Source organism: Tursiops truncatus, chromosome X (genome assembly GCF_011762595.2).
Source record: "Tursiops truncatus isolate mTurTru1 chromosome X, mTurTru1.mat.Y, whole genome shotgun sequence".
NCBI classification, from domain to species: Eukaryota; Metazoa; Chordata; class Mammalia; order Artiodactyla; family Delphinidae; genus Tursiops; species Tursiops truncatus.
In genome coordinates, this window is record NC_047055.1 from 1,017,076 (window position 1) to 1,036,401 (window position 19,326).

At 51.6% G+C, this 19,326-nt stretch overlaps 1 protein-coding gene across 1 annotated transcript; it reads left to right on the top strand.

Annotated features, from left to right (window-relative positions):
- The first annotated feature begins 3,569 nt into the window (after positions 1–3,569).
- Positions 3,570–7,333, top strand: LOC117310391 (sodium- and chloride-dependent creatine transporter 1-like). Its single transcript, XM_033849947.1, has 9 exons — positions 3,570–3,640; positions 4,318–4,375; positions 5,263–5,366; positions 5,455–5,579; positions 6,233–6,342; positions 6,474–6,611; positions 6,691–6,790; positions 6,882–6,982; positions 7,283–7,333. Exons 1-9 carry the CDS (start codon positions 3,570–3,572, stop codon positions 7,331–7,333), a joined length of 858 nt encoding a protein of 285 aa, XP_033705838.1.
- The last annotated feature ends 11,993 nt before the right edge of the window (positions 7,334–19,326 follow it).

A 19,326-nucleotide genomic window follows, 5' to 3' on the forward strand; every position in this document is an offset into this window, starting at 1 on the left:
GACTATTGTTTTCCACAGGAAAATCATTTCAAAACTAATAATTCCTTATGAAAATATTTAAACAACATGGAAATCTAAATAGTGAAAGGTTTCCTCCCTAAAGCCCAGTGATGACATTGAAAGCAGGGTGGCTCATTCCAGGTGGTGACTCTGCCTTTCCCCACATGGTCATATGGTCGGAATGTATTCAAAAACAGGAATATGCCATACCCAGAATTCTGCAATTTGCTTTCATCTCTTTCCATATTAGTTCCCAGCTATCTACTGTGCTCTGACTGCCGTATGGTACTCCACCAGGACGGACTTGCTGTGATTTACTGAACGTTTCCCCTGTTGATGTACATTCTACCGATTTTTCACAATGACAAACAATGCTGTAAATAACACTGTGGTCAATGCTGCCTTGTTCACATACACAAGAGTTTTTCTGTGATAGTTTCCCAAAGGTGGGTCAAAGGATATGCATATCTTAATATTTAAGAGGAAATGCCAATCAAGTGTCCAGATAGATTTTACCACCACTCTGAGAGTGTATGAGTCTTTGTTTCTAACTATAGCCTTCTCAAACACAGAAGATTTCAGTTAATTAAATTAATCCAAAGAAGACGTGGCACATATATACAATGAAATATTACACAGCCATGAAAAGAAACGAAGCTCAGTTATTTGTAGTGAGGTGGATGGATCTAGAGTCTGTCATATAGAGTGAAGTAAGTCAGAAAGAGAAAAACAAATACGGTATGCTAACACGTATATATGGAATCTAAGAAACAAAAAATGGTCATGAAGAACCTAGGGGTAACACGGGAATAAAGACACAGACCTACTAGAGAATGGACTTGAGGATATGGGGAGGGGGAAGGGTAAACTGTGACAAAGTGAGAGAGTGGCATGGACATATATACACTACCAAACGTAAAACAAATACCTAATGGGAAGCAGCCGCACAGCACAGGGAGATCAGCTCAGTGCTCTGTGACCACCTAGAGGGGTGGGATAGGGAGGGTGGGAGGGAGGGAGACGCAAGAGGGAAGTGATATGGGAACATATGTATGACTGATTCACTTTGTTATAGAGCAGAAACTAACACACCATTGTAAAGCAATTATACTTCAAAAAAGATGTTACAAAGTATTAATCCTACAGTGAGACCTGCTCTGGTCCGAAAAAGCAAATCTTATAAAACTAAGACTCAGGGGCTTCCCTGGTGGCACAGTGGTTGAGAGTCCGCCTGCCGAGGCAGGGGACACGGGTTCGGGCCCCGGTCCGGGAGGATCCCACGTGCCGCGGAGCAGCTGGGCCCGTGAGCCATGGCCGCTGAGCCTGCGCGTCCGGAGCCTGTGCTCCGCAAAGAGAGAGGCCACAACAGTGAGAGGCCCGCGTAACGCAAAAAAACAAAAAAACTAAGACTCAAGAGGTTCAAACTGTTTACAAGTCACTTAATAGGATCCCAGAAGAAAGCTTAAGAATAAGTTCAGGAATAGAAACACATCCAGCACCCAAGGGAAATCTTATAATGCCTAGCATCCAATCTAAACTTACCGGGCATGCAAAGAGGCAGGAACATCCAAACCGTTATGACAGAAATCAGTTAAAATGCATCGATTGGAAAGGAAGAAGTAAATGTGCCTTTATTTACAGACAAAATGACTGTATATGTAGAAAGGCCCATGGGATTTATAAAAAGACCTATTACTATCAACTAGTGAGTTTAGCAAGGTTGCAGAATACAAGCTGTTTTAGAGGGAGCTTATCACCTCACCCCAAACACTTAACCAACTGCCCCAGCACTTTTCTTTGCAGACCTGAAACAAGGTCGGTAAGGCACAAACTCTTACTTAGTATTCTGGCGTTATACGTTAATATAAAAATGTAACTATAGAACTAAGAAAATATTCCAAAATTAACACTGAATGGCAGGACACAATTTTCTTTTTGTTCCACTTCTGACATTGTCTTCAATTAGGTGTGCTACCGGAATAGCTGAATCCCAGACCTCCCCTCCAACCTGAGCACAAATGCAAGAATATTAGGAGGTGCAGAAGCTAAAACTAAACTCAGACACAGAACAGCAGCTCAGCTGTATTTTCTGCAGTTAACATTTAATCACCAAACAGAATACGTGGACCCTGAGCGCCCAAGGGCCAGTACAGGCAAAAGACGAGGCCGCAACAAGTGGTGACCACTGAAGAAAGCAAGGGAAGGCCGCCAAGGACACGACACATAAGTTAGGGTTAGCGCCCTGGGGCCTGCTGACGCTAAACGTAAAAGCGGGTAAAATTGTATCGCAAGATGTGAACCACCCAGGAAAGCTGGTCGACACAGAAGATGATGGAACTTCGGAGTTGGCCAAAGTCTTCAGCAGTGAATCGGCTAAAAGGGAGGGAAAAATAAAATTCAAGTTTGGGGAGGCACACGTCCCTCCCTGTCCCCCCACACCGACAATCCCAGAGCAGCACACTTCTTCTTTAGGCTTAACCCTCCCTTACAGCTCCACCTGGCCTGAGCCTGGCTCTGGCCACCTGCCACCAGCCCCTCCCTAGACCCCTGTAGAACCCACATGACCAGGACGGGGCCCTCCACATTGAGCTCCCTCTGAATGGGCTCTGGGACTACAAAGTATACACTCAGCAACTGGTGGGCGACCTCCGCGTCCATGGGCGATGGGAAATGCACAGTAAGGGTGCTGGAGGAGATATGGTTAAGGCACCACCCACACTACTGATTTCGCCTGTGTCTCAGGCTTCCTCCTCACTGAGACTCGCCTTCACCCCCCCACCCCGCGGCTTCCCCGCCAGACCACCCCTTAGGCCGTCCACAACCTCCCACCCTATACACTGAGGCCACCCTGGACATCACCACCCCTACCCTCTGGTTTCCCTCAGGTTGGTTTGCCCCACCACCGTCCCGTCAGCCCAGACCACCCTTGGCCCATACCCTCCAGCCGCCCAGAGTTCCCTCCTTCTACACTTCAGGCCCCACCGCCTGCAGCCCCTCCCCACAAACCACCTCCAGCCCAGCCCCTGGACGCCCGGCCCACTGGGGCTCCTGGAAAAGGATACCACTGTAGCGCCTGCGGACCCGCATCTCCGGCCCCGGGTGCTGCATCTCTACGTGACCCTGCTGCGTGGGCTGCCCACTGGATCTGCACAAGGCCACCGGCTGCGCCACCTGCCTCTCCTGCCACGCCAGGGTTGCCAGGGTCTCCAGGGTCGCCAGGATCGACCGGGTCACCGGGGTCACCCTGGCCACCACATGCTGCTCCCACTGCAACGGCCGCGGCACCTGCGCCTTCGTCTGCTGCCCTCATGGCTCCTTCACCATCTGCCTCAGACTCCATCTACAACCGCTTCCACCCTCCCTACGAGCGGGGGAAGAAAAAAACGGTCCCTCACAAAACCAACCGTCTAACGGCCCCTCACGTGGGGATTCCCAGAGCGCCTGCGCAAACACACCCCTGGTAACGGCTCCTGACTCGTGATTGGTTCCCACCGACAGAGCCTGCAGGCTCTCCAGCCAATGGTCGCCCTCTTACGAAGCTCCACACCGCAGAGCGCTGTGTAACCCCAATGAGCCTGCGCAAACAGACACCCACATCTTCCGGTCCCTCTAACCGGCCTACCTCGGGCCCAGGCTCCCCGTAAGCGGCTTAGCCGTGAGGCCTCCAGGTGACGCCCCTCCACTTAGTGTGGCTGGAGCTCCCCAGTGCGCATGTGCAAACAGAGCCCCGCCCCACCTCCTAAGGCCTCCGGGCACGTAAGTTTCCCTGCCAAGCCTGCAAACCCCAGGCGAGCCCCGAGCACTTCGAAGTCTGTGTCAGAGGCAGCCTGGCCAACTTCACGTGTGACCAGCCTGCTGAGCGCAGGTCCCTGTCATCGAGTTCTGCAAGGGAGTTGGGCACCTCTGGACCAGGCCCGGCCAGCCCTCTGGTCTCCCACACGTAGCTCGAGTCTGCATGTGTGTTCGTGTGCACGCGTGCGTGTGTCGGGGCCCGGCCCTGCGGGGATGAGGCCAGGGATGCGTAGTGGGTGGTGCCTGCCCGCCTGGGGAAGGAAGCAGGGGGCTGCTGCTGGGCCCGCTGGGGACGGCGTGGGGCCGGGCCGCCAGGGGCTCCAAGGCTCCGGGAACACAGACTGCAGCGACTACAGGCTACAGGCTTGGCCCTGGCTTGCCAGGTGCATGGGGGAGACCGGCTGGCCAGAAGGGCTGTGGCGGCGGGGGTGGGGTGCGGGTAGGGGCGGGGGGCCCCACCCGAGGACCACCCCCAGTCTCCTGGCCCTTTGTTGGCACAGACCTCATGGGCTTTCCCTCCCCTAGGAACAAAGTCTTGAGGCTCTTCGGGGGCCTGGAGGTTCCGGGGACCCTCAGCTTGGAGGTGACCCTGTGTCTGCTGGGTGCTGGTCTACTTCTGTGTCTGGAAGGGGATCAACAGAAAAGGTACAGCCGGGGTGACGCCAGGGCTGGGGGCAGCACTGCCTGGGGGGGTGTGGGTGTCTGCCAGCAAACACTGCTGCCACGGGAGGGAGGAGACGGCACCAGGGCCAGAGCCCGAGGAAGGGCAGGGACTTCAGTCCGGACCACTTGATCCCCAACCCTGGCTGGAGAGTCCTCCCCACCCTGCGCCTCCAGGCCCGGCAGCCTTCCCTCCCGAGTGGAGGTGGAGTGGCCCGGGCAGCGGCTGCCCCTTCCCTGGGGTGGGGGGCATCCCTGGCTCGCCTTTCCTGTCTCGCCTTCCCTCCCTTCCAGTTCCTCTCGTTTCTGGCTCTGAGTCAGCTTTTGACCTTCTCGGTCTGTCTCTCTCACCTGCCTGTCTGCCCTCGGGGACCCAGCGGGGAGCGTGGACCCATCCCTCCCTCAGGGGCTCCCTGTCAGGTTGTGGGCACACTGTGTGAACAGACACACAATAAGACAGCCTGCCGGTGGTTGCGGGACACGCAGGACACGGCCAGGTGTCTGGAGGGCGGGAGCGTTCCAGCAGGGTCCGCAGAGCAGCCGCTTGGCGCTGCTTGTGTGGGAGGCAGAGGCCTTTGCTGCCGTCTTGATCTTGCCTCTGTCTCTGGCTAGGTGAGTTCTAATCCCCGGCACCAAGGACCCCCGCCTCTCTGCAGACCAGGCCCTGGAGTCGGCACGGGAGGCGTGGGACCTGCGTGCGGGCTGCGGCCTCGCTCCCTGCCAGGGGAGGGCCCTGCCTCTCCCTCCCTCTGCAGCTGACCTGTGCTCGCCGTGGCTCCTCACACCTGCTCTCCCCTCGCTCGTCTCCAGGTATGGATAGATGCCGGGACCCAGATTTTCTTTTCTTACGCCATTGGCCTGGGGGCCCTCACGGCCCTGGGCAGCTACAATCGCTTCAACAACAACTGCTACAAGTAGGCCCTACAGCCCTGCCACCCCTGCCCTGCCTGCCCGTGGGCAGCAGGCAGTCTCACCAGCCCACACGGTCCCCTCTGCCCCCAGGGATGCCATCATCCTCGCACTCATCAACAGCGGGACCAGCTTCTTTGCTGGCTTCGTGGTCTTCTCCATCCTGGGCTTCATGGCCACAGAGCAGGGCGTGCACATCTCCAAGGTGGCGGAATCAGGTAAAGACGCCCCAAGCCCCAGCCCGGGCTCCGGAGCAGCGGCAGCTGCTGTCGTAACGGACCGTGTACGCGAACGCACACAGAATGACGTTCTGAGAAATGAGAACAATTCAAACTCAATTTGTCACATCACTCTGGGCCAGGAGGCCTGGCTGAGCAGCTGCGAGGCACAGCTGTGCAGCCACCTCAGGCCAGGCCACGTGGAGCCCCGAGCCCCCATCCATCTGTATCCAGGGGCCTCGGGGTATGTCCTCACACTTGCCTGAGTGTTGTAGAGGGAAAGGTCGGCCTTCTCTGGGTCAGTGGTGATCTGCGACCACAGTAGCTGCCGGAACCCAGGTACAGAAGGCTGAGCCAGACACGCCACTCATGAGTACAGGTCTACCAAGGGCTTGCGGGAAACTTCCAGCCCCTGGTATGGCGCGCGCGCGTGCAGACACACACACACACACACACACACACACGCGCGCGCACACACACACGCACACACGAGGGCTCGAGTGGCCCGGCAGTGTCTTGACAGAAGTGGAAAGGCCCTTGGCCACAGGGTGCCCTGGCATCGTCCACTCCTCTGGTACCGTGGTGCAGGGTGGAGGGGGACAGGTCGTGGGTGGGGGGCTCCAGGTGTCCACACCCTGCCCCTTCCCCCTCAGGGCCTGGCCTGGCTTTCATCGCCTATCCCCGGGCCGACACGCTGATGCCTGTGGCCCCGCTCTGGGCTGCTCTGTTCTTCATGCTGCTGCTGCTTGGCCTTGACAGCCAGGTTTGAGAGGAGGGACGCAAGAGAGGGGGCTGGGAGATGAGGGCATGGGGGCTGGCGAGCAGAGGGCACACTGGGCGACGGGAGATGGCAGGTGGGTGGGGAGGGGCACGGCCTGAGTTGCCCGGCCACAGTTTGTAGGTGTGGAAGTCTTCATCACCGGCCTGCTGGACCTCCTCCCGGCCTCTTACTACTTCTGTTTCCAAAGAGAGATCTCCGTGGCCCTCTGCTGCACCCTCTGCTTTGTCATTGATCTCTCCGTGGTGACCGACGTGAGTGGGGGCAGGGTGAGGGATGCCCCTGGCCTCAGGCTGCCGGCTGCCACCTTCCCTGACCTGGATCCATCCCCAGGGTGGGATGTATGTCTTCCAGCTGTTTGACTACTACTCAGCCAGTGGCACCCCGGTGCTCTCGGCCTTCTGGGAGTGCGTGGTCATCTCCTGGGTGTACGGTAGGTCTGGGCCGACAGGCAAGCTGGGGGTGCGGAACGGTCAGGGGTGGTGCCTCTCTAGCTCTGGCCCTCCGGCCTCACGTGACCCCAGGAGCCGACCGGTTCATGGATGACGTGGCCTGCATGATCGGGTACCGACCTTGCCCCTGGATGAAATGGTGCTGGTCTTTCTTCACCCTGCTGGTGTGCATGGTAAGGGCCGGGAGAGCCTGGGCAGGGCGAGGGACACCGAAGGAGGAAAGGCGACCCAGGGAAGGCGGGCCAGGGATGCCCCTCACCCCAGGGAAGGGGAAGCAGCTGCCGGGGCCACTCCACCTCCACTCGGGAGGGAAGGATGCCGGGCCTGGAGGCGCAGGGTGGAGAGGACTCTCCAGCCAGCGTTGGGGATCAAGTGGTCCGGACTGAAGTCCCTGCCCCTCCTCGGGCTCTGGCCCTGGTGCAGTCTCCTCCCGTGGCAGCCGTGGTCACTGGCAGACACCCACACCCCCCCAGGCACTGCTGCCCCCAGGCCTGCCGTCACCCCGGCTGTACCTTTTCTGTTGACTTGACCCCCTTCCAGACACAGAGTAGACCAGCACTCAGCAGACACAGGGTCACCTCCCAGCTGAGGGCCCCTGGAACATCCAGGCCCCCGGAGAGCCGCAAGACTTTGTTCCTGGGGGAGAGAAAGCCCATGAGGTCTGTGCCACCAAATAGCCAGGAGACTGGGGGTGGTCCTTGGGTGGAGCCACCCGCCCCTACCCGCACCCCACCCCCCGCCGCCACAGCCCTTCCGGCCAGCCGGTCTCCCCCGTGCACCTGGCCGGCCCGGGCCAAGCCTGCAGCCTGGAGTCGCTGCAGTCTGTGTCCCCGGAGCCTTGGAGCCCCTGTCGGCCCGGCCCCACGCCGTCCCCAGCGGACCCAGCAGCAGCCCCCCGCTTCCCTCCCCAGGCGGGCAGGCACCGCCCCCTACGCATCCCTGGCATCATCCCCCCAGGGCCGGGCCCCGACACACGCACTCGTGCCCACGCACACACATGCAGGCTCGAGCTACGTGTGGGAAACCAGAGGGCTGGCGGGGCCTGGCCCAGAGGTGCCCAACTCCCTTCCAGAACTCGATGACAGGGACCTGCGTTCAGCAGGCTGGTCACACGTGAGGGTGGCTCAGCTGGCCCCAGCACAGACTTTGAGGTGCACGGGGCTCGCCTGGGGTTTGCCGGTTTGCTGGGAAGCAGTCACGTGCCCAGAGGCCTCGCAAGCGTGACATCCGGGGAATGGCGGCGGGGCCTGTTTGCGCAGGCGCCCTGGGAGCCCCAGTGACGTCAGCCGCCGAGGGGCGGAGCTTCCTGTGGGGGCCTCGTTCCCTCAGAAGCTCGTGCTGGGCGTGGAGGGCAGACGCGAAGCCTGTGGCAGCATGGAGGCCGCAGCCCGAGGCGATGGCGGCGGCGTGGCGAGAGGTGGTGAAGGCCAGGGCGAGCCAGATGGAGCCAGAGGTGTCGCACAAGACGTTGCAGGTCCACAGGCCTTGCAGCTGCCGCCTGCTCCTGGGCCGAGAGGAGATGGTTTCCCCGGGGCGGGCAGACGCCGAATATGGCGTCTCCGTGGCCACGCCGTCCCACGGCCCGGTGGCCAACCCGCACCGCACCCAGGTGGACGCGCCGCACCGGGACCAGGTGGAGACGCCGCGCAGGGACCAGGTGGACACGCCGCGCCGGGACCAGGTGGACACGCCGCGCCGGGACCAGGTGGAGACGCCGCGCAGGGACCAGGTGGACACGCCGCGCCGGGACCAGGTGGAGACGCCGCGCCGGGACCAGGTGGACACGCCGCGCCGGGACCAGGTGGAGACGCCGCCTACGGACCAGGTGGACATGCCGCGCCGGGACCAGGTGGAGACGCCGCGCAGGGACCAGGTGGACACGCCGCGCCGGGACCAGGTGGAGACGCCGCGCAGGGACCAGGTGGACACGCCGCGCCGGGACCAGGTGGAGACGCCGCCTACGGACCAGGTGGACACGCCGCGCCGGGGACTGGTGCACACACCGCCTCGGGGCTGGGTGGGTTTGTCGGGCCCGTGGGCAGAGGATCCGGAAGCCAACTGCTCCAGTTATATTCTGTTTGAGGAGAGGCCGAGGGATGCGCCTTCGGGAGCCAGTGGAAGGGGGAGAAGGGGGTCAGCCCGGGGATGTGGAGGGGTGGGGGAAGGGGGAGCAAGACCGTTGGAGGCGCTGGCCTCGTGGGGGAGGGGTCAGCGGGGGCGGGGAGAGGTGGGGGGCGCGGGGGGGAGACGGCCTGAGGGACCAGAAGGGGGCGGAGCAGACCTGGAGGGGGCCGAGACAAGTGAGAGCGGCCTGAGAGCACGCAGGCCTGCGGCACAGGCCAGGTCGGGAGGCGGTTCCTTGGCCGTGCCGCCACCGGCTCCTTCCCGGTGCCCCTCCGATGGCCCGTGGAGGCAGAGAGGGCCTGCCAGCCCCCGGCGCCACGTGGCCAGCGCCACCGAGGGGCGGTGTGGAAGGAGCTCGCAGTGTGCGGCAGCACCCTAGCCGTGTCAGTTCTCCGAGGGGCCCCGGTGGGGGGCGGTGGCAGGTGGCCGGGCTGGCTCTAAGCGTGAATTGGAGACCCCCCAGAGGCGGGGTCTGAGGCCGTAGACCTGCGCGCCGAGCCTGCCGCGCGCTGAGCGGGCAGAGCATTAGGCGCACAGTTACCACATTTCACTGGGTTTTCTCTTGCTCTCCCTTTTAGCCCAGTGAGTGCTGAGGACCCGGGCTGACTCCAGATTTCCATCACCTCCGGTCTCAACCAGCCTTCTCTGTTGCTGCGGACCATGCAGCACTTTGTGCTCCATGTTTTCACTAAGCCCGGGCCAGGAAAGGGGGCGTAGGACTAACCTAGCGCCTCTTCCTAGGCAGGGCGTCCCTCCCCGGTGCGTTGATTCCCACACTAGTTGCCACTTTATCCTGGGGCCCTAATTGTTTGCTTGCATTGGTCTTGCGCCCGCTTGGCCCTGTTGTTTCCCTGTTGCTGGAGGAGGAGGTGCTGAAACGTTTGTTACGGCAGAAAATAAAACTGAACTACTACTCCGTGTCTGAGTATATTTTCAGGTACTGCGCCTCCACGGTTTCTTGCTTTGTCCTTGGTTTCAAGGGAAGGTTCTGGGCTTCAGGTATTCTAGTAGTACAAGGTAATTGAAGACGGTGTAGGAGATGGAAGAAAAGTAAAATGCATTATGTCGTGTCATTCAGCGTTAACTACTATCAGTATTTTGGAATATTTTCTTAGTTTTATACTTTCATTTATATATAGCAAGAAGATAATGTAATTTTTGCAAGTTCATGGTTAAGTTTTTTCCTGAATTATTTTCACTTAACATATGAGCTTTTCTCCCCTGAAATTTCTTCAAAAACACGTACTTGGTTGCATAAAAGAGGTACTATAAGCGTTAACATTTAATACGTTTCCAGTTTTCCCTATTATAAGAAACGAGTCAGTGGAATTCTTCTGTGTAAGTATTTGCCTGACTGGTTATGTCCTCAAGGTAGATTCCAAAGGGTAGAATTGCTGAGGTAAAAATTCACTTTTCTATTGATTTTTTAAGGCTGTTGGTGTACAGTACATGGTTGCTGCTCAGAAAGTGTGCCCTCCCACCAGAATTCTAGTTTGCCCACCACCTTGTACCAGTAGGTCTGATTCCTGCCAAAATAAAAAGCTTAGTTTGCAGAAGATCAAACAACCCAGAAACACTGGAACTGGAACTTTGTGGTCTACTGACCTTGTTTCAGACGAGTGAAGAAAAGTTTTGGGACAATTAGTTAAGTCTTTGGGGGAGGAGTTAGCCCCCTCTAATGTATAGTGTTTCCTGCAACCTCGCTAAATTCCCTTATAGTTTTAGTAGCTCTTCTGTGAATTACATCATATTTTCTACATACATGATCAGGTGGTCTGCAGATAAGGTAGTTTTACTTTTTCCGTTCCACTTGGGATGCCTCTTTGTGATTGATTTCTCTCCTAATGGGACTGGATTTTCCTGCTGCTTTTCGTGCGTGGTGATTTTATATTGGACGCCAGACATTGTGAAATTTTACCTTGGATGCTGGATATTGGTGTTCCCAAACATATTCTTGAGCTTTTTTTCTGGGACTCTGTTAAGTTACTTGGAAACAATTTGAGCCTTTCAAGTCTTCCTTTTGGTGAGAACAGGGCAGGTTTTAGTGTAGGAATAATTTAACTAATTAACAACCTCCAATATTTGTTAGAAACAGAGACTTTTATACTTTATCAGTTGGAGTGTTAGTAAAGCTATCGGGACATTTATTTGGCATTTTACATTGAAGTTTAAGCTGTTCTTACCCTTTGGCCTACCTTTGGGAATCTTTCAGAGAGAAACTCTTGCATATGCAAACAAGGCAGAATTAACCAGAATGTTAATTATAGCATTGAGTAAAAAAGCTTCAACTGAGTAAGGATTCAGTAAATTACAGTAAGCCCATCCTAGTGGAAAACCGTGTGGCAGTTAGAGAAAGAGCAAGGTAGATAGCTGGGTACTAAGAAAGATTAAAACAAGTTGAGAATCTCTGCGTGGTATCTGCTATGTTCTCTGTATGGTATGTTCTGTTCTCACACTGTGCTGCCCCCATGTGAATGTGTGGGGATATGCATAGTAACTACCTAGAGTGAGCCACCTCCACTATCAGGAATGCTCATCTCCAGACATTAGCATTAGCGAAAGAAACTCCCACCTGGTAAATTTCACACGTACGTACTGTTTAAATATTTTCATCACGTATGTATTCCTTCTGACCTAAGTATTCTTATTTTGGGAAAGTACAAATACTGTTCTGTTAGATTAAGGAATAATCTTTCCTAGTCTTGTTCCTTTAAAACATTGGACATTGATTTTGAATTTGATGAAAAGTCTGCACCACTGTAGAGGACATCTATGGGTTTTGTCACCCAGCATCCGTGTCCCTTCTCTTGGTACCGGTATCGTCATGTCACGCTAGAAAATCTCCCCTTTCCTTTTCTCTCGGCCATTATGGTTCTGATAGAGTTGACGTCACCTCTGATTCCAGGGGTGGGCATGTGGCTCAGGCCTGGCCAATCGGAGCACTGCTTTCCTCCGGCCGTGGTGATCCCATCCAACCAGTGACACTTTTGGGGCTGCAGGAGGGCAGACTGGTAATGGACAGAGGGGAAGCTAGAGCAAGAAGAAGACACATCTCAGAGAACCGAGTCCTGGATCCAGCCATGCCTGAAGACAGGAACTACCTCTGTACCTTTCGGTTATACAGACCCAGAAATTCTCCCTTTCGCTTAAGGTAATGGGAATATTTTTGATTGTTTCTGTTCTACTTTTTTTCACTTGCAATAGCAAAGTCTTGAGTATTAATGAATTGAGGGAATCATAATTTTATTTAATCATAAATCATAAATTTATTTATTTTCATAATTATAATCATATTTATTTATAATTGAGGGAATATTTTTGATTGTTTCTGTTCTACTTTTTTTCACTTGCAATAGCAAAGTCCTGACTATTAATGAATTGAGGGAATCATAATTTTATTTATTTAACTACTGTGGTCTGAGGACTTGGCCCTCCTTTATTACTTCAAGGGAGAAATAGGCCTCTTTTCTTGTTAAGGGATTAGCTCCTTGCTGATCAACTCATATTGTGGTAGAAAAGGAGACAAATGAGTCAAAGGAGGGGAGGCACTGCAAGGGGCAGCTGGAGGAAAGGGACAAGGAGAAGGACCTTCCCTTTCCAGACAGGGCACCGAAAATCGGCCCAGAAGTGGGCCATATAGTGGATTTGGAGAAGCCTGTGCCTTCCACATTGTTTTCAATAGCTGTATAATATTCCACAGAATGTGTATACCATAGTTATTTTAACCAATCTCTTGTACATAGGCCTTTAGGCTACTTATAATTTTTCAGTATTATGAACCATGCTGAAATTAATACCCTGGTACATTTGTTTTTGTGTAACACATTATGTACAATAGGATTTTAGAAGGAGGCTTGTTGGGTCAAAGAGTAATCTCTTTTAAAGTGTTTGATATGTATTACCAAGTTGCCCTCCAAAACGTTTGCATCAATTTAACTCCAACCAACTGTGTATGAAAGTGTCCCTTTTCTTACTTCCTACCCTCTATTTGGCAGCTTAGCCCGCCATAATAAAATAATAATAAAATACCATAGACTAGGTGTCTTAAACAGCAGAAATTTATTTTCTCATAGTTCTGGAGACTTGAAGTCCAAGATCAAGGTGCCAGCAGGTTGGTTTCTGGTGAGGCCTCCTCCTTGAGTTACAGACAGACACCTTCTCGCTGTGTCCTCACATGGCCTTGTGTGTGTGTGTGTGTGTGTGTGTGTGTGTAGGGAGAGAAAGAGAGAGCTCTTTGGTGTCTTGTTCCTCTTCTTATAAGGACACCAGACCTATTGGATTAGGTACCCACACTTATGACCTGATAAATATAACCTTAATTACCTCTTTAAAGTCCCTATCGCCAAATACTGTCACATTAGACAATAGGATTTCAACATACGAATTAAGGGGGGATACAATTCAGCCCATAATGCACACCAAGCAGGACATTTTCAATCTTTTAAATCTTTGCCCATATAGTAACCAAAATCATATCTCAATATTGTTTCACTTTCTTTTGATTTCTAAACTGGTTTAACAATATTCATATGACACCTGGCCACTGGTAACTCCTCTTCTGAGAACTGTCTTTTCATATCCTTTTTTTCTGTTTTTTAATTGTAATAGTCATATTTCACTTACTGATTTGAGAGTGCTCTTTATATGTTAAAGATATCAAATCTTTGCTGTAATTTGAAAACGCTTTCCTTCCTCATTGCTTCATTTTAACTTTGGTCATACTTCTTTTCTATATAGAAGGTTTTTAAAAACTTTTAAAATGTATTTAAGTCACCGATCTTTTCATTATGATTTCTGTAATTTATGTCCAATAGAAAGCCTTACCCACTACTGTAAAACTGTAAAATTTGTCACTCATAACGTCTTCTAGTACTTTAAAATTTTAATCCACTAGGAATTTATTTGGGTGCAAAAAATGACATTGACCTAATTTTGTTTTGCCCCCAAAGGTTAGTCAGGTGTTGGAACGTTATTTATTTATTTATTTATTTATTAATTTTTAGTTTTTGCAGTACGCGGGCCTCTCACTGCTGTGGCCTCCTCCGTTGCGGAGCACAGGCTCCGGTCGCCCAGGCTCAGCGGCCATGGCTCGCGGGCCCAGCCGCTCCGCGGCATGTGGGATCTTCCCGGACCGGGGCACGAACCCTTGTCCCCTGCATCGGCGGGCGGACTCTCAACCACTGCGCCACCAGGGAAGCCCTGGAACGTTATTTATTTATAACGTTTATAATCCGTATTTCTCGACCGAGTTGAAATGTCATCGTCACCAAAGTTTAACCCCCACCTTTGTTTATTCTTGCAATTTGTTCTTCTAGCTAATTCGGGTTGAGTGATCTGGGATGGCCTCTCTGAGGAAGTGACCTGAAGGATTCAGTACAGAAAGTTGGGATTGGGGAGGGAGAAGAAAGAGACAGAGAAAGACAGACAGACATTTGATTGGTTCAGCTTAAGTTGCCTTCCCAAGAATGCAGGGAATAACGTGAGGACAAGAAGGGGATGAGAGAGAGGAGATTAAAGCATCAATGGATTAGAGGACTGTTGAGTTGGGGATACTTGAACATTTGAGTTTTTCTGGTTTTTACTACTATAAATAATGGTGTTGTGAATATTTTGTTTAAAAGGGTTGCATACACACATGTGTAAATATACAGAGTCCGAGGTTTAGTGATGAGAGAGTTTTCAGGTGGAGTTCATAATTTTGCAAGAACTATGCATTCCCACATGCCATATTTATGCAGGTCTCTGTAATTATAGCATATTACCTGGTTAGGGAATGAGGGAACATTACTCTACCATGTAGTAGGGTGAAGGATAGGTGGAGAAAGGCCAAGATATGTGTCGGCAAAATTGACGTCCAAAATAAAAAACAAGTTCCATATTCTCACGGAAGGTAGGGTTTATCAGCCAGGATGCCAGCAGTTGTGTCTAAGGGACCAAGCCAGAGATGTGACTGGAGAGAAAATGTAAAATTAAGTCAGCAGTCAGAGTGAAACCGAAATTGAAAGAGTACATAAAGAGCAATGGTGAAATTACTTGGATTACACAAGTCAGAAGAAAGCTGGTCTAGATTTTACTTTTCACGGAAACATTAATTTCCAAAAGAATTAAACTTGAAATGGGAATAAATGAAAGCATACAATTAAATAGAAAATATGAAACCATAAAAATGAAAGGAGAAAACATTGATGAAGACATTTATGCATGATACAAAACCCAGAAGCCATGCACGAGTAAATATGAATCAATGTCCGAACACAAAGAAATGTGAAACGTATTTATGGCAGAAAACACCGTGAAAGCATCAAATTGGGAATCAATTGGGATGATTCTTTATAAACCAGATAGTAAAAAATGCAGGAGGGCTTCCCTGGTGGCGCAGCGGTTGAGAGTCCACCTGCCGATGCAGGGGACACAGGTTCGAGCCCTGGTCCGGGAAGATCCCACATGCCGCGGAGCAACTAGGCCCGTGAGCCACAACTACTGAGCCTGTGCGTCTGGAGCTTGTGCTCCGCAGCAAGGGAGGCCGTGATAGTGAGAGGCCCGCGCACTGCGATGAAGAGTGGCCCCCGCTTGCCACAACTAGAGAAAGCCCTCGCACAGAAACGAAGACCCAACACAGCAAAAAAATAAAATTAATTAATTAATAAACTCCTACACCCAGCAGCTTAAAAAAAAAAGAAAAAAAAATTTAAAAAAAGGCAGGATACAAAGTGCAGAAGGCAAAAAAATAAAATAATATCAATGTCTAATTATACAAAAATGTTAAACTCTGTTATGAACAAAACACCATAAATAAGATGAAAAGACAAACGAGTTAGGAAAAAATCAGTGACACAAATAGCAAGCTAAAGAAAATATCTTTAAAATGTGAAAAAAAAACCCAAAAAACTCTTAGAAATCAGTACATAAAAGACAAACAATCCAATAGGGAATTGTACAAATGACAAGAACATGGCATTCATGGAATAAGAATTATAAACAGCCAAATTGGTACTTGATGTGATCTTATTTATGTAAAAAAACATTGTAAATGCAGGTTAGCATATCCTAGGGAAAAATCTGGACGAATACACATAAAACTGCTCATAGGGGTTAGTGCAGAGACATTATGAGAAAAAAATTTTATTTATTTATTTATTTATTTATTTTTGGCTGCCTTTGGTCTTTGTTGCTGCACTTTGCGCAAGCAGGGACCACTCTTCGTTGCAGTGCACGGGCTTATTGCGGTGGCTTCTCTTGTTGCAGAGCATGGGCTCTAGGTGCGTGGGCTCAGTACTTGTGGCTCGTGGGCTCTAGAGCGCAGGCTCAGCAGTTGTGGCACACGGGCTTAGTTGTTCCGCGGCATGTGGGATCTTCCCATACCAGGACTCGAACCCGTGTCCCCTGCATTGGCAGGCGGACTCTCAACCACTGTGTCACCAGGGAAGCCCCCTATGAGAAATTTTAACTTTCTAATAATGCACCTTTATGTAAAGCATAAATGATTTTATTTATTTCATTAAAATTTTTTTAACCATTTATAAAATTGAAGTATAGTTCGTTTACAGTGTTGTGTTAGTTTCAGGTGTATAGCAAAGTGATTCCATTACACACACACACACACACATATTGTTTTATATATATATTCTTTTTCACATTCTTTTCCACTATACTTTATTACAAGATATTGAATATAGTTCCCTGTGCTATAGAGTAGGTCCTTGTTGCTTATCTATTTTATATATAGTAGTGCATGTATGTTAATCCCAAACCCCTAATTTATCTCTCCCCCTCTCCCTCTGCTATCCTCTTTGGTAACCGTAAGTTTGTTTTTTATGGCTGTGAGTCCATTTCTGTTTTCTAAATAAGTTCATTTATATCATTTTTTTAAAGACTCCACGTATAAGTGATATCATATGATATTTGTCTTTCTCTGTGTTACTTCACTTAGTATGCTAATCTGTAGGTCCATCCAGGTTGCTGCAAATGGCATTGTTTCAGTTTTTTATGGCTGAGTAATATTGCATCGTATCTATTCCCACATCTTCTTTATCTGTTTATCTGTCAATGGGCGTTTAGGTTGCTTCCATGTCTTGGCTACTGTGAACAGCGCTGCTCTGAACATAGGGGTGCGTGTATCTTATTGAATCGTAGTTTTGCCTGGACATATGCCCAGGAGTGGGATTGCTGGATCATATGGTAGTTCGATGTTTAGTTTTTTAAGGAACCTCCATACTGTTCTCCATAGTGGCTGCACCAATTTACATGCCCACCAACAGCGTAGGAGGCTTCCTTTTTCTCCACACCCTCTCCAGCATTTATTATTTGTAGACATTTTTTTTTTTTGCTGCATTGGGTCTCCATTGCTGTGCGCGGGCTTTCTCTAGTTGCGGCTGTCGGGGGCTACTGTTCGTTGTGGTGCGCGGGCTTCTCATTGCGGTGGCTTCTCTTGTTGCGGAGCACGGGCTCTAGGCGCACAGGCTTCAGGAGTTGTGGCACGGGGGCTCAGTAGTTGTGGCTCGCAGGCTCTAGAGCCCAGGCTCAGTAGTTGTGGTGCGTGGGCCCAGCTGCTCCACAGCCTGTGGGATCTTCCCGGACCAGGGCTCGAACCCGCGTGCCCTGCACTGGCAGGCGGATTCTTAACCACTGCGCCACCAGGGAAGTCCCCCCAGCAATGCTTTAACCAGTCCCGCCCCTGCCTTCTGGTGTCTCTGTTTGAGAGAACCACTGGCTTCAAGTACAACCTATTCATTTCCTAGTGGCTTTCAACTCTTGCCCCAGAGCAGGAATGAGAGAAGCAGCAGACACAGACACAGACAGCTTTTCAGACGCTTCGTGACTGTAGGGTCCGAACACGAAAATGAGAGAGAAAGTGATTCACTCCAGTCCTAGGGAAAGAGGCCTTCCCCTCCCCCTCCTTGCTGGTCCCCAAGGCTGAAGTCACACCTCTGTCGTGTGACTCGCACTTTCACTTCCCACATGAGGGTTTTCGTGCCTTCATGCCGTTCGATTCTAAAAACAGTGCGGGGTCCTGGAAGCAGCGCCCACCTCTGCTCCTGTGAGGACATACGCTTGCTGTGCTCCGGTCACAGAGCAGACACACGAGAGGCCTGAGGCCACCTCCACCGAGGGCTTTGAAGGCCGCAGCCAAGGTCCTATCGACTCCAGTCAGTGGACTCCAGACAATTTTGCTCACTTCCCTGCAAAAGAATTTTGTGAAACTATGACACACACACACACACACATTTTTAAGCTAGCATCGGAAATTGTTCATAAGTTTAAATAGTGGCAAAGATGTGATTTCTGGCTTACTGTGAATATTCATAATTTAAAGCTACCCCTCCCTGCCTGTGCCTTGGGAAGCCTTCACTTACCCCTAGCAGGGTGCCTACCAGGGTTTGAACGGCAGTCATGAAGACCACGCAGCTTTTCAGAAGCCACTGATGGGCCTGGTTCCACAGGAAGCTGGCGCCGTGTGCTGGGGCGTGGAACGGGCTAGTCCTTACAGAAGGTGGTGGCTTCTCGTTGCCATCGGGGCTGACTCTGGCCTCATGGAGTGGCGCTGTGTGAGCAGACTGAGCCGTCTGGAGGACTAAGGAGAGCAGCCTCTACGCACGCAAAGGTATCCTGTACCATTGAGATACTGGCAACATCGTCCCCGGGGAAAAGGCCCCAGCATGCTCTTCACTGAGAACTCCATAGATGGCATCTATTTCCGAAAACGGCATTGCAGCCCCCAGGGCATGAGATGGAATTGCCACGAACTGCCTTTGTGAGATGGGCTGAGCAGCTCAGTGATGGGAGTAGAGAACATCAGAAGGAGAGCCCCTTCCTGCTCTGCCTTTGAGCCAAACTTTGTTTTCCTGAGATTAAACCTGCTTTGGGATGAACACGGTGAGATTTTCACCAGCCCTCTCTTGTCAAATCGTAACCTGTTTGCCTGATTTCAACAGTGCTCTGGCCAACCATGATGTCTTCACTTACCTGAAGTTTGGATTTCTAGTTCAGCTGGGAAATGGAAAGAACTGTAGTCTCTGGTCTGTGCGTGATTTCCTTTAGACGGAAGCCGGTAGGCTCAATCACCTGTGCCTTGAGGAGCTTGATAGTAAGGTGTTAAAACAGCCTTGAGGATCTAAGAGCTGTATATATCAGGAGTCAATGGTAGGTCCTTCCGGGACAGGATGCTTGATCAGTAACGCCCTTGCACTTCTGCAGAGCAGGCACCGACCGCAGCAGAGAATGAACATGTGGGCAGAGGTGAGTCCTTCTTTCCCAGGGGTGTAGTCTAAATTTGCACTCTTTCCATAGCTATCAACATTTCCTGACTAGTTGGTCCCCAGATTCTGAGGTCCACCTGGGACAGGGGCAAAGGACGTCCCTCTGGGCACAAACTTGCCAGGGACTCTGGAGTCCT

What these genes read in the sequence shown, in the direction of transcription:
- LOC117310391 (XM_033849947.1), top strand. Translation starts at nt 3,570, where the DNA reads ATGAGCCTGCGCAAACAGACACCCACATCTTCCGGTCCCTCTAACCGG. An exon ending in CTCCAAGGTGGCGGAATCAG is followed by an intron (nt 5,580 to 6,232) that starts GTAAAGACGCCC and finishes CTTCCCCCTCAG; the next exon opens with GGCCTGGCCTGGCTTTCATC. An exon ending in ATCTCTCCGTGGTGACCGAC is followed by an intron (nt 6,612 to 6,690) that starts GTGAGTGGGGGC and finishes ATCCATCCCCAG; the next exon opens with GGTGGGATGTATGTCTTCCA.